The 15,117-nt window shown below is 44.5% G+C and overlaps 1 protein-coding gene across 1 annotated transcript in view; it reads left to right on the top strand.

The window, feature by feature from the left end:
* ACOXL (acyl-CoA oxidase like) overlaps positions 1–15,117 on the top strand; it is a 389,909-nt gene that overhangs the window by 74,294 nt on the left and 300,498 nt on the right. Inside the window, 1 exon segment of the mRNA XM_078348358.1 lies at positions 4,239–4,273. Coding sequence (XP_078204484.1) covers positions 4,239–4,273 — 35 coding nt within the window.

The raw sequence follows: 15,117 nt of genomic DNA, 5'->3' as shown, positions 1-15,117 counted from the left end.
GATGGCTGCCTCTGTGAAAAGACCTGGCTCCTAGGTCATGGCACCTCCAGCATGGGACAGGGGCCCTGGGGTGTGCCGCTATACCTGGCCTAGAAAGTTCTGGACTTGGACTTAGACCTGGGAGACTGGGGCTGGTGCTTCCTGGTCTCTCCTCTTCACCTGCTCCTGGCAGCCATGTGTGAGAGAGCACATCTTCAACAAGAGGCCCAGGGTACCTGCAAAAGATCAGATTCCCAGTGACGTAGGGACATGGGGACCTTTGGTCAAGTGGGCATTTGGGAAGTGGTGCTTAGTAGCAATCGTGAACATGTAAGGGAATCTCTCTGCTGCCTTCTAAGATAGAATAAACCATTCCTTTCTTTTAAAAAGATTACAATGTGTTTTTAAAATGTGTTTTTAAAAATTATTATTATTTTACAAGACCCATGAAGTCTACGTGGTGCTTTATAGGGCATATCTGGCTACAGCTGGTGTACTTCTGGGTGTTTTATGGCAAATTATTCTCAGATTACCCTTTAATGCAGGAAGGTCTGCCTGTTGTCTGAGCTCCCTGGGTCATATGGAAACCCCTCTGACTTGATGCAAAACAGCTGCCTCAGTCAGCTGTTCCAAAAAAGGAGCATTTTCAGGCTGAAGCAGCAGGAGAAGTTTTGAAATGTTGAATTACTCTTTCCTTGCCATTAAAATGTGATTTAATTTTGATACTAACAAATTGTGTAAATCTAAAGTGAAGTACTCAGAATGGAGTTTGTTAAGTGTGTTCTGGCATTACTTACAGTATGCCCTGGGGGGACATTCCCCAGGGAGGACAGCACAAAATTTCACTGACCTCCATGTCCCAGGACCTCAGCCCAGCTGGGCCAGGGTCAGGGGCCAACCCATGGGCCTCCCCTCCTTCTCTTCTGGGTCCCTGCTGAGATAAGCAACAAAGGGGTCAATTGTCTGAGGCCTCCTTTTGTCTGAGGGTCTCCATGAGCCTCTCTGAATGCCAAAGTGTATCCATGCGCATGGATGAGCACATATGTATGAGTGTGCATGTGCGCATATGTTGTGATACACACGTGTGTGCATGTGTGTGCATATGCATACATGTATGCACATGTGAATGGACATGCACATAAGCACTAAAAGACTGCATGTGTGCATGTGCATGTCTGAATGTGGACAAGTATACGTGTATGTGCCTGCATGTGTGCACACGTGTGAATGTTCATGTGTGGGTGCAAGTGTTTGCACACACAGAGGCAGTGGTGAGGCTTAAAGAGTTTTTGAGTTGCAGATACGTGAGAGCAGGCAAGGGGCCTTAGAGGGGACTGACCAGATGGTGGAGGTTCCTAAGGTAGAGGAGGAAAAGCATCTCATCTCTCAGGAGATCACACAGTTGCCTTTACCTGGCATTTACTATAGCACAAAAAGCCTAGAGATTCTCCTACCTCCCCTGCTTTCTCTGTAGGAATGAGGAAGAGCAGGCATATGGAAGCTTCGTACACAGTTCATTTGCCTCATTGGTCTGTTGCAACCTGGGGTTTCAAGGGAAGACCCACAAGAACTTTTCTACACTGTTCCAGCCTCTTCAGGCCTTCCTCATTGGACCCAGTGCATTCTATGTGATATTTCAGTTATGTTTCCAAAATGTCTGTGAAATACCCTGTTCCCATCCATCCTGGAAGTGGGTTCCCATGTAGCCTGGGGGTTTTTCCCCTTCCCCAGTTGTCCTGTGCCCTTGCAGGGCCTGTTCATGCAGAGGCCGGCCGGGAGCCCTGGCTGCTCTGTCATTTTGTTTGAGCCATTCCTGTCCACTGGAGTTTCTTTGATTCACACCTTCTTCCTTAACAAGCTGTCCTTTTAAGAACGACAATAAAACATATTTTATTCAGAAGCCAGGAAAAGACTCATAAAAACGCTTCATTGAAATTCATCTTTGTGAAAGATTCATCTTGCAGCCCCTTTAACCAGCACAGCTGTCATGAGCAACTTTTTCTGTGTGTTTTTTTCTTCTTGTCCTTCCCACCCCATTTCCTCTCCCTACTCCAGCAAGGGCTTATCTTTCAACTGTGGAGAAGCCACCAATTAAACTCTACTCCAAAGCTTATCAAAATATTCAGTCAGTAAAATTATCTTATAATTAGCCTCACTGTAAGCCAGAACGTTTTAATCCCAGGAAACGGAAAGTTATCCGGCATGTAAAATCTGTCAATTGCTCATCCTGACCTTCTGGCTACAGTTTCTGCTTTTATTTCTTTCCCAAAGTAATTTCTTCCTTGTTCTTCAAATTCTTGATTGTCTCTGAGGCATCTTCCTCTTCTGTTTGCTTAAGTTTCAAAGAAAAGTTACTCCTAGTTGAGAGAGAGAATTGAAAAATTCAGGTGAATCACCCTGATTTCATATATTTCATGCCTTCACTTGTAGCTGTTCTTTTTGCAAACATGAGCCTCTGATTGCTGATGGCTTGTCCTTGTTGGTCTCGTACTTTGGATGCCTGCAGTGATATGCATGGCTGAATTTTTCTGGAGCCCAGCTATTCAAACAGTATCTGGGGGTTCTGCAGGATGTCAAGCTGGACAGGGGTGTTGGACTTTCTTATTTCAACCATTTCTCTTCTCATAGCTCTCCCTCCCCATTCACCCTTTCACTGCCAGGGGACCCTCCTGTCACCCTGCACCACCTGGGACAGCACCATGAATGTTACGTCCCCACCCCAATCCTGTTCAGACCAGCAACAAGGGAACCATAAATGATGTTTTGGGATCTTAAGGTGGAACTTAGACTTCGGCTACAGAAATGATATTCGGATGATGCTTAGGTTCTTAACTATTGTGAGCTTCTTAAACTAGTCTTGCTGTAGGTATGAGTGGGCTAATGAGACTTACACAGGCGTGTTTGACCATTCATCGCTTGTTGCATAACAAAATATTTTCAAAGTTTCCAAAACTCATTGAAAAATTAAATTTTGGAATGTACTAACATTTTGATAAATGGAATATTGCCTGAATATAGTGTTACTAGTGGTAGTTATTATTTACAGAGTTTTTCCTATCTGTCACACAGTAGTCATACACATACACACACCAAAATACAAACACACAAATATACAAAAATTGCTTCATCCTTACATTAATTCTGTGAGAAAGTAATTATTCTGCCCATTTTACAGTTGGGAAAATTGAGGCTCCAACAGTTTCAATAACTTGCTGATGCAACTGAACTTGACTGGCTGGCCTGACTCTTACTATCCCTTCTGTGAACTATCCAGGGCCCATGTCATGTGATTTGACCCCCACTTATGCTTGAGAGGTTTCCGCATCCCCCCCTGCAGAGTAAAGAGGAAATCACAGCTCACCTCAACTTCCACTTTTTGCTGTGCCCAACAGCTGAGTGCACCATATCTTGATGTCACATGTGAATTTCAGGCTCAATTTATTTGCTGACCTCAGAGCTGAGGCTTGCTGGCCTTGAGCTTACAGGATCAATGTGAAGGCTGTGATGATCCCGTAGGGAGACTCTGGTCCAGGTGGCCTGGGCTCCACTTAGTGCTCCTAAGGTAGGAGATAGAGAAGGGACCAGCTCCTAGGACCCCACCATGTGTGGCTGTGTTCCCCTAATGCCACCCTTGGAATTGCCACATGCTCCAATTCCATGTTTTTGTGACTGTGTCTCAGAGCAAGAAGACCCATATTTTGGAAGGCATTTCTTTTTTTTTTTCTTTCTTTTTTTTTTCTTTTGAGACAGAGTTTCGCTCTTGTTACCCAGGCTGGAGTGCAATGGCACGATCTCGGCTCACCGCAACCTCCTCCTCCTGGGTTCAGGCAATTCTCCTGTCTCAGCCTCCTGAGTAGCTGGGATTACAGGCACGTGCCACCATGCCCAGCTAAGTGTTTCTATTTTTAGTAGAGACGGGGTTTGGTCTCGATCTGTTGACCTCGTGATCCACTCGCATCGGCCTCCCAAAGTGTTGGGATTACAGGCTTGAGCCACTGTGCCCGGCCTTTGGAAGGCATTTCTATTGAGAGACACCTCCTGTCTAATCCAAAAGTAAATATTTTATGCCTCTTTAAGTCTCTATAAAAATACAAATTTTCTTTAGGAACTAAGTTGAAACTAAATATGTCATTAACATATGTTAATTTTGAAGCATTAACTGTGGAAATCTTTAAAACATAATTGTGTTGTTTATTTTCTTGTGAATTCTGCATATTCTTGATATTACTTAATTTGTTTTTCTCTCTTTTTAATTACAGCTTGGGTTGACAATAGCCATTCGCTATAGCCACAAGTAAATGTTTACCTTTTTGTTTCTTTTAAGAATTATCCTTACCAGTTTGTAGCTCTTGGTTTGCTGAAGTCTCAGGTTTTGAGCTCTTTTTCGGTGGCTGCTTCCCTGTGATGTCAGTGTCACAGATGGAATTGTTCTAGTTGCTTGATTGGCAACAGCATATTGCTATTTAGAGGAATGAGGTCTTGTGAGAACGTGGTGGTCGATAGCACATTTCTTTTTTTTTTTTTAAGGGATATTCTAGGTCATGACAGAGAAGCACTATCTGGGTAATGTTCTCACTCTTAAGAATGAGACACTCTTAGCGTGTCCCCGAAAACAGGAACACCCTGCATGAGAGGTGAGTCCCAGCAGAAAGAAACCCAGCAAGAGTTTGTCTGGGAAGCCCTAGCCACCCACTCCATGCTGGGCTTCTCTCTCTGTGTCTTAGGATGTCTGACAATGGCAAAAAGCCCTATTTTTGTCTTGCTTCATGATTTCTACCTTGGTCTAAACTGTATCACACTGATGAAAAATGTTTGTTTTTTTGTGTTGGTATCAACCTTTTCCCCTTTGCATGCATCAAAATGCATTGAGATGTTAAAGTAAGATCCAGCCCTAGCAGAGGGGTGATAAGCAGGGTCCTTCCTGTCCTTACAAAAACTGTGCTCACAGCCACCCAAAGTGCCACTCTCTGGTCATAGGCTTTGGGCTTGGGGATGTCTGCTCAGCTGCCCACAAACAACCCAGGTCACCTAATTTCAAAACAAGTTTTCCTCCTAAAAATGCTCATAACAAGGGTATGCATGGTTACAATATACATGCGAATTGGGCAATTGTAGGCAATCCCTGAGATCTAGAAAACTGCAGGGGAGCCATGTAGATTACAGCAGGAAGAGGGCAGGAGAGTTCTCAGCCCTTGGAATGAGACTGTGGGAAGAAACGTGCTTATGTGGGACATATCTGGAGACTTGTGAAAGAAACTGCTCCAGAGAGGCTCAAGGTCATGGAAGGGAAAGAAATATATTTTCCTGGCCCGTTGCTGGGTACATGGCTGAGTCCCCATAGAAAAGTCAGATTAACTAGAGAAAGCATGCAGATTTATTTAATACAAGTTTTACATAACATAGGAGCTCTCACAAGGAACTAAAGACCCAAAGTAACAGAGGAACCTGTATGTTTTTAATGTTAGTTTGATGGAGAAGTGGACAGTTGTGGAGATGGATAATTGGACAGAGCGGGTATGATCTAATGGTGATAAACTGGGTGGGAGATTGAGGACTTAACAAATTTAGCCTGTTTGTTCAGATTCTTCTCTGTGGTCCTGTGTCTTCAGAGATAAGTATTTCTCTGGGTATTTGGAGGCTACCTTTCAAATGAGTTTTATGGCTTGTATCAGGGGAAGAGGGGAAGGAGAAGGTGATCATGACCTTCCTGCTTCTGTTGTTTTCTGAAATGTCAAGGTGCTGTTTTCTCAAATGCTGAGGTGCCCCATCAATTGCTTGTATGTTTCCAGTTCTATGCATGCATGATGCCTGCCCATGACAAAAGTGTGGCATCCTGCAAAAGGGTGCTTTTCCCTTGTAAGCCCAGCTAGGCTCCTGTAGCTGCTGAGGTACATAGCTACAGCACACTTAGGAGGAAGTATGGTACGCACACAGACCTCTAACCCTAAAGCCAACTGTGTGTGTGGTATCGTGGGGTATGGTGGGTGTGAAGTGCTCTCTCCGGAGCTTAGAGGAGTCTGTTTTTCTAGAATGTTCTCAAGGTGGGCTGCTCCAGAAAGAAGACAGCTAAGATCTTGCTCTGGTTCAGAGACAAGCATGCTCTTCCCAAGGATGTCTCACTATCTTGCAAGGGCTGGTTTTTAACTCCTAGACTCAAGCAATCAACTTGCCTCAGCCTCCCAAATTGCTGGGATTACAGGAGTGAGCCACCATGCCTGGCCAATGGAGCCTTCTGAGAGGAAGTAAGTCTTAAACCATCATCATTCCTCTAAAGTGTGAAAGTGGCAGAAAGCCCAGCTGACTCGAAGATGCCCCTGATAGGCTGATAACAAGTGTCTCTCCGAACACATAGTCTTTAAGTTGCTGTCTGGCATTGCTGTGGAGGAGAGGGAGAGTTTGGGGGGAGCATGGACGTGTGGGGTAGATCCTGGCTGCCTCAGATTGTTTCTGTAGTCCTACTAGTTCAACCTTGACCCCAAAATTAGAACTATTCCTCAAACAAGCCCTGCAGAGAACTGGACTGAATGCAAGGAGGAAGTTAGCAGCTATCTGTTGTACATGAGCTTGCCTCTTCAGGCTCCAGCCCCAACCTTCTGTGCTCTCCTCTCAACAGGAGATATCCTAACACATGTGGCTTCCCTGCTGTGTTTCCAGGGTTGTTTGTCTCCAGGCTGTCTTTACCACCTTTAAGGTGTCAAGTGCAGAGCACTTAACAAATATCATGGATATTTATGTAAGTGCAACAAAAAACAAACAAAAATCTCAGTAAGTGGGAGAAATGACAACTGAAAGTGATGAGATTGAGGAGATGGAAAGTGAAGACATCTGTGGAGTCTCCCTTGCAAGTTCCAAGGTCCTTCACCATCTCCCCTGGGGTCTGGGGACCAGGGAGTAGGTGGTGGCCCAGTGAAACCGGTATCCACAAAAGGCTGCCCTCAGCAACTGGCGTCATCTGTAGAGGAGTCTGAAGATTTGGGGATGACAAAGACTGATTAGAAAGTGATTGCAGTAACTCAGAGACAGCATCAGGACTTTCTAGGCTTGGCTGTGCCTCTCACAAAATGTGAATGTCAGACGATTCACACATGCCAAGCTGAGGAGAGTTACTGAGGAGCATGTGATCTGCCTGAGGACTGACATCTTCAGTACTGTGGAAATGGAGAAGGGATGATCAAAGGGTTGTGTTTTCTAAAAATTACTTCTGAAATATAAGGAATTCTGATTTTAAAATTCTGGAAAGTACAACCGCATTTGTAAATTTGTGGTGGGACAAACCTACCTTCTGGGAAATCCCCATTTTCCCAGAATTGATGACACTTCATGAGGCATCACTGAAGAGCTGTTTGCAGGTCAGGCCTCTTTTTCCCCATGGGCACAGGAGGAACTGACCTTTCCTCTTAGAAGCCTGCAGGTCACCATGGCTCTTCTTTTTTTTTCTTGAGACAGAGTCTTGCTCTGTCATCCAGGCTGGAATGTAGTAGCATGATCTCAGTTCACTGCAACCTCTGCCACCTGGGTTCAAGCAATTCTCATACCTCAACCTCCTGAGTAGCTGGGATTACAGGCACCCACCACCATGCCCGGCTAATTTTTATATTTTTAGTAGAGACAGGGTTTTACCATGTTAGCCAGGCTGGTCTCGAACTCCTGACCTCAAGGGAACCACCTGCCTCGGCCTCCCAAAGTGCTGGAATTACAGGCATGAGCCACCATGCCCGGCCATTGTGACTCTTCTGCTCCTTCTTATACCTCGCCTTTCCACCTACCTCTCCCCTCATCCAGGAAGAAGGAGATGAGGGATGTAGGTTTCTGGTTGAGTTCCCTCTTTAAAAATCCTATTTGCTTGTTTGGACTGGCTGAAACTTCTATCCTTTTGTTGATTACTTTTTATGTGCGTTGTGAAATTTGCCTAACATCAAATTAGCCATTTGTTTTAGTCTGTTTGTGCTGCTATAACAAAATACTATAGACTGGGCACTGTATACAGAACAGAAATTTGTTTTTTTACAGTCCTGGAGTCTGGGAGGGCCAAGATGAAGGTACCAGCAGATTCAATCCTCTGGTGAGGGCCTGTTCCTTGCTTCCAAGATGGTGCCTCGTTGCTGCAGCCAGGGGAAGGGAGGAGGGCTGTGTTCTCATGTGGCAGAAGGGAGACGTGCAGAGGGGAAGGCTTCATGAAGCCTCTTTTAAGTGTCTTCATCTCATTCATGAGAGAGGGAGCCCACGTGGCCTAATCACCTTTTAAAGGCCTCACCTCTTAATATTGTCACGTTGGCCATTAAGTTTCAACACCTGAATTTTTGAGGGAACACATGCAAACCCTAGCACCATTTTAACAATTTCAAAGTGTATAGTTTAGAGGCATTAAGTACATTCTCACTGTTGTGCAATCAACATCACTGTCTCCAGAACTTTCCAGCATTGCAAACTGTAACTCCATACCCATTAATTAAACAAGAAATTCTCTTCCCTAACCCCTCTCCAGTTCCTGAAACCACCATTTTACTTCTTGTGTCTATAAGCTGGACTAGAATAGTCCAGCTATTCCACTATTTCATACTAGCGGAATAATATAGTATTCGTCTTTTTGTGACTACCTTGTTTTACTTAGCATAATTCTTCAAGATTCATTCATATTGTAGAATATATCGGAATTTTATTCCTTTTTAAGGCTGAATAATATTCCATAGCAGGTATAGGCCACATTTTGTTTATTCATTCATCCAGCAGTGGACACTTGGAATGTTCCCACCTCTTTGTCATTGTGAATAATGCTGCTATTAATTTGGATATACAAATATCTCTTTGACACCCTGCTTTCAATTATTTTGGGTACATACCCAGAAGTGGAATTCTCAAATCATGGGGTAATTCTAAGTTTCAGTTTTTGAGGAGTGGCCTTACTGTTTTCCTATTGATTATCATTTCCCTTGTCATGTTGACCCAGATCTCAGATGCCAGAGTTGAGGGCTTTCTGGGTCTTCTTTGTATAGGCAGGGATACCTTTGGCATCAAGATTTGGGACTTTAGATTCTGATGACCAGATCTGCTTCCAAAATTCTAACAAAAGTGTCAGGACCAAGAGAGATGGTGGAGAAAACCCCAGTAGGCTCCTTTAGAAGATGGGAGAGGGGATGAAGGAAAGCAGGACAGGAAAACGTGGTCCTAAAATGACAGTATTGGAAAGATGGGTTTATTCTTGAAGAAGAACAGATTTGGGGGTCTTAAAGGAGATGAATGTGGGGAGGAGGGAAAGAGGTTGCTACAATTCTATAACCTTGGCTAGCCAGCAGTACCTCTCAGGCTGCTGCAGACACTGAGGGGCAGGATTGCATCAGAGCTAGAGGGGCTCTTGTGTGGCAACAGAAGACTTGAGGACCAAAGGAGGCCTGATTTTGTTTGTGTGCATATGCAGCGGTGCTTCAGCTGTTAAATCTCCTTTATTCAAATGAAGAGTGTTCAAGGTGAGACCACCCCCCGCATGTGAACATGCAAGTGTACACACACACACACACACACACACACAGTCTAACACTTGCTTACCCCAACCACTTCCACTGCTGTCCCCAGACACCTCTAACTCTTGCTAGAGGAGTTATTAAAGTTATTCCACATCTGTCTGTGGTATTGAGGTGTGTGTGAGTGTGTGTGAGACTTCATGTGGGCATGTGGGCAGGGAGTTGAAGGGTCAGGAAGTAGGGAAAAAAATCATCATATTTTGATGGCACAAATGTACCAAGCAAGAAGAGCCTCTGCCATGACTACCTGTGTGTTTAACAAAAGGTCCTGCTCATGTTTCATTTATTATCACGGTGTTTTAATTTATTTTTGTGAAGTCAAGCCATTTTCACAGAGTGGAAAATTGTCTCTTCATGTTCATTCCCCACTGTTTGGCTTGAGGTTTTGGGGTGGAATCCACACGGTGGTGACAGCTGGGTTACCCCCAGAAGTGCCCTTTGCAGATAACAGCTCTCAGGGCTTCATCACCCACACAGTGGGGAACAATTTCCCCACTGTGTGGGTGTTTTGTTTTTTTTCTTTTTTGACAAGATTGAAAGAAAGTTTAGTGTTCTTCCTGCCTGACCCAGTGCAGCAGAGTGAAGCAGGCTGCTCCCTCCTGGTGAGTACTCCCGGGCCAAGATGAAAGAGGAAACCGGCTCAGAGGTGAGCTTCTCACCTTTGGCTCTCACTTATCTGATACTGGAGAGAACATGTGAACTGGCAGCATGGAATTTTTGCTCGTGCCACTTACGCCTGTATTTCTAAGAAGAGCTCATGAGAGTGGAGGATGAGAGCAGTGAACTAACTCCAAAGAGAATGACTTTACTTTGTTTTTTGTTAGTTATGTTTCTTTAATAAAGGAGAAGGAAGCAAATTTTCCATTTGGTTCTGTGATAGTTAAATGAAGATCCACAGAAGTGTGACTCTTAAGCAAAGTCTAAACACGGTTCTTTCCCACGACTGACTTCTTTCTACTGGTTTCTCACCTAAGAAAGGCTAAATTTGGTATCCCATTCAGGGCTGTGCCCAAACCTAATATGGGAGTTAACAGTCACCAACCCCATAAGAGGCTCTGGCATCCCTCGAAGGCTGGACGGGGAGAGAGAGTTGGGGAACCTGCGTGCAATCGAACTGCACAGTGTGACTGTCCCTGACCCTGACTATTGCGGGCCTGCCCTTACAACAAAGTACAGACCCCGGGTGATTAAACAGTCATTCTGAGACTGTGCTTGTGTTTTTGCTTAGAATGAGTCCAGATGGCCTAGCAAGAAGTGAAGGGGTTGTGTATTTTTGTATTCTGATTTAGATTAGAAGAGGAGTTTGAAGTTCATAGATGAATCAGAATGCTTATTGAATGGACAGGCAGCATCAATGAGCAAATGAAATTGCCATCTTGAAATACAAAGGGGAGGAAAAGACCAGAACCACAGCCATCAGGCCTATTGGATTTTGATTTCAAGTGTTGGCATATAAATACCTCGCAACTCCCATTTGGGGCTGGTTTGATCTTGTGGAGACAGCTGGGGAGACTGTTGTTCTCCAAATTTTGTAAAAATAAACAAAAGTGCCTTTCTGCCCTTTTATCCCCTTCCAGAGAATAGTTATTTCTGTCACTGGGACCCTCTGGTCAACTGTTCCATCCGTCTCTTTTTCAAACTTCACAGTGAGGCTCCAACCAGATATACACAGGGTTGCCAAGAAATTATTCAACCCCAATGGTATAATCTTAAAACAAAGCTTTCTTTTGGATGGTTGTGTTTTTGATGGCCCTAACACAAAATATCGCCCCTAAAGAGTGGCCTATGAATATTCACGAGGAGCCCAAGTCATATGCTTTTTCTTAGAGAGACCCTTGAGGACTGAGGATCGTTGTTGGCATCTCATGGCAGTGCTTGGCATGGGGCTGTGGGTTTGCTAGGAGAGAGGTAAATGCCCTTCAGGATCCAGGGGTTAATGTAGCAGATGGATGTGTCCTTCTGTACCCCTCATATTCCCTTTAGTCTTCTGTCTCCTTTGGGTTGGTAGCCTTGTCCTTTCGGTGCCTTCTGCTCTTACCACATGGCCATTTCCCAGTCAAACCCGCTCATGGCATGTCTGCTGCCACACCCACAGGGTGGTCTCCAGGGAGCCTCAATCTGACCATGCCCCTCCCACTAAGAAGTGGTTTTCTTAGTGAGCTTCCCTGCTTAGGAAGCAAAATCCTGACCTTTAGTATGGGATTCAGACCTCACTCCCAACCCCTGTCTCCTCATGCAGAGCTTCCTGCCACATCCACCCCTTGCTTTTGCTATTTCCCATGGAGGATTAACTTCCCTTCTCTCTTGCAGGCCAGTGAAATCACCCTCCAACACCCCCCTTTTATTGTCTCCTTTTCAGACCTATGAAGGAACCGTGCTCCATGCTCTTTTCTATTGTTGGGTCTCAGGGCTGCTTCTCAGGTCAGAGCCCAGCTCTATGTCTTCTTCTTCCTGTCTCCTCAGGCAGCAGGTGGGAACGGCAGACAGCATCCTTATTCCCTCCACACATGCCCCTCTACGTCCTTCGAGCCAAGTCCATTTAACAAAGCCATACTATGTCCACAGGTCTGGGAGGAACTGGTTCATCTTTCTTGAATAATATACTCCTGAGAAATGACCCCTCCCTTACTTTCAAAAGACTAAGACACTCACATGAAATTGATTAGGAGATTCAACACAGCTCAAATTAAAATCCCAGAAAGATTTTGTGTAGAAATTTGAGAGATAATTAAAAATTTTTTATGTAAAGACAAAAGAACTAGGCTGAGCACCATGGGTCACACTTGTAATCTAAGCACTTTGGGATGCCAAGGCAGGTGGATCATCTGAGGTCAGGAGTTTGAGACCAGCCTGGCCAATATGGCGAAACCTGGTCTCTATTGAAAATACAAAAATTAGCTGGGTGTGGTGACATGTGCCTGTAATCCCAGCTTCTCAGGAGGCTAAGGCAGGAGAATTGCTTGAACCTGAAAGGTGGAGGTTGCAGTCAGCTGAGATAGTGCCACTGTAATCCAGATTGGGTGACACAATGAGAAAAAAACAAAAAGAACAGCAGCAGCAAACAGAACTAGACCAGCCAAGCAATTTTGAAAAAGAACAGAGTCGGAAGACTTCCAGTACCTCATTTTCAGATTTGCTGTAAAGTTGCAGTAATCAAGGGCAGACTATAGGACAGTTAGGCAAAAGGACAGACATATGGGCCAATGGGACATAGGAAGAGGTCAGGAGTAGACCCCACATGAATGATCAATGGATTTTCCACAAAGGTGCCAAAATGATTCAGTGGAGAAAGGATAATCTCTTAAATAAATGGAGCAATTGGACATCCATATAAAAACTCAAAATCCAAGAAAATCCCATACCACATACCATGTAGCATGTACCAGGAACAAAGGTGAATCATGTCCCTAAATGTAAAGCCTTAAACTGTAAACCTTCTGGAAGCAAACATAGGAGAAAATCTTTGTGATCTTGGGTTAGAGAAAACTTTTTTCAGACACAGAAAGCATGAACTATCAAGGAAAAAGTGGGCAAAAATGAATTTTATCAAAATTAGAAACATCTGCTTTTTGAAAAACACTGCAAAAAAATAAGCCACAAATCGGGAGAAAATATTGGTAAAACACATATCTGATAAAGGAGTTGTATCCAGAGCATATAGAACTCCTACAGCCCCTTAACTAGAAAATAAAACAACCCAGATTAATAAATGGGCAGAAAATACTGGAACTGATTCTTCACTGAACAAGATGTGTAGATGGCAAATAAGACCATGAAGGGAAGCTCAACTTCATTAGTCATTAAGGAAATGCAAATTAAGACTAGAATGAGATACCATTAAACATATATTAGAATGGCTTAAAACCTCAATACATTCAAATTGCTCCTCACCAGACCTCCCAAGACAAACACAAATGCAAAAACACCCCGATAATATGAAGTGCTGATGAGGATGCGGAGGAACTGCAACTCTGATACATTGCTGGTGGAAGGCGAAATGGTACAGCCACTTTGGAAAAGCACTTTGGAAGTTTCTTGTGATGTTAAACATACCTTTATCATAGACCCAAAGATTCCAGTCCTGGGTACTTAAATGAGAGAATGAAAACATTTGTGCACACCAAGACCTGTATGCAAATGTTCATAGCTTCTCTATTCATAGTAGCCTCAAACTGAAGACAACTCCAAATGTCCTTCCAGTGGGAAGTGGATAAACAGACTGTGTCACTTTCACATAGTGAGCTACTACTCAGCAATAAAAAGCCATTCTGCTAAGTGGAAAAAGCCAGACTCAAACGTGCCCTTACTGTGTGATTTCATTTGTGTGACATTCTGGAAGAGGGCAAACTATAGGGAAGAAACCAGACCTGTGCTCACCAGGGTGGGTGGAGGGCAACTAGAACGCAACATGAGGATTTTTGGGGGGGTGACAGATTCTAAATCTTAATTGTGGTGACATGACTATATGGGTTTTCCCATATAGAACTGTGACACCGAAAATGGGTGAATTTTATTGTAATTAAATTATACTCAGTAACTTGAATTAAAGAGAGTTAAGGTAGGGGAGTCTCTCGGGCACTTTTTGTGGCGAGAACACTTTGTCTGAAGTCAGGTTGACAGTTTTTCTAAGTGCTTCTGGGTATGGTGTAAGGGGGTTCTTTGTGTGGAATTATCTTGTTTTACAGGCCCAGGATGAGGCCTTTGAATTCACATTGAGCCACGTTATCATTTTTAATGAAGGCAGGATGCGAACTGTGTGACTGCACTCAGTTTAGCTTGTTCCTATTTCTTTTCTTTCTTTTTCTTTTGAGATGGAGTCTTTCTCTTGCCCAGGCTGGAGTGCAATGGAGTGATCTCAGCTCACTACAACCTCCACCCACTGGGTTCAAGTGATTCTCCTGCCTAAGCCTCCTGAGTAGCTGGGATTACAGGCCCACACCACCACATCCTGTTGATTTTTGTATTTTTTTTTTTAAGTAGAGATGAGGTTTCACCCTGTTGGCAAAGACGGTCTCCAGCTCCTGACCTCATGATCCACGTGCCTTGGCCTCCCAAAGTGCTGGGGTTACAAGCATGAGCTACCACACCCAGCCCAGCTCATTCCTCTTTCTAAGGCTTTCTATGTCAACAAAGGTACACTCGGGTCTTCCATCAGTCCTGGACACTCTGGACCATGTGGTGATTCAGTGAGGCCCTCTTGCTAGGGTGGTACAGCCCGAGGCAATCGGATTTGACATTTTTCACTGCAAGGTCGCTGCAGAGCAGAACTGGTGCTCTGGTCTGTGGTCCCCAGAGCCCTTGAGGGTGCTGGGATAACATCCCTCCATGAAGTGCAGGTGCCCAAGGTCACGTTTCCAGAGGCATCGCTCATCTTAACCATCTGGAAAACTCACTGACCTGTGGGCCTCTCCCAGAGACCCAGGAAATGGGGGTTTGTTTTCGGACCTCACTGTTCTGTCCCGGCAGCAGAGGTGAACATGGCCAGGGTCACTCCAACTCCCACTAGGTTGAATGCTGCTGAGTGAAGGGCAGAGAGCAGGGTGGAGAGAGAATGAGCTTGGAGGAAGCCCCCAGCATATTCCCTGGAGTGCTGAGAGGAACTGCCCTTCTGCCAGGACCA

Source organism: Callithrix jacchus, chromosome 14, assembly GCF_049354715.1.
Source record: "Callithrix jacchus isolate 240 chromosome 14, calJac240_pri, whole genome shotgun sequence".
Classification (NCBI taxonomy): Eukaryota; Metazoa; Chordata; class Mammalia; order Primates; family Cebidae; genus Callithrix; species Callithrix jacchus.
This window is presented reverse-complemented; position numbering and strand designations above follow the sequence as displayed.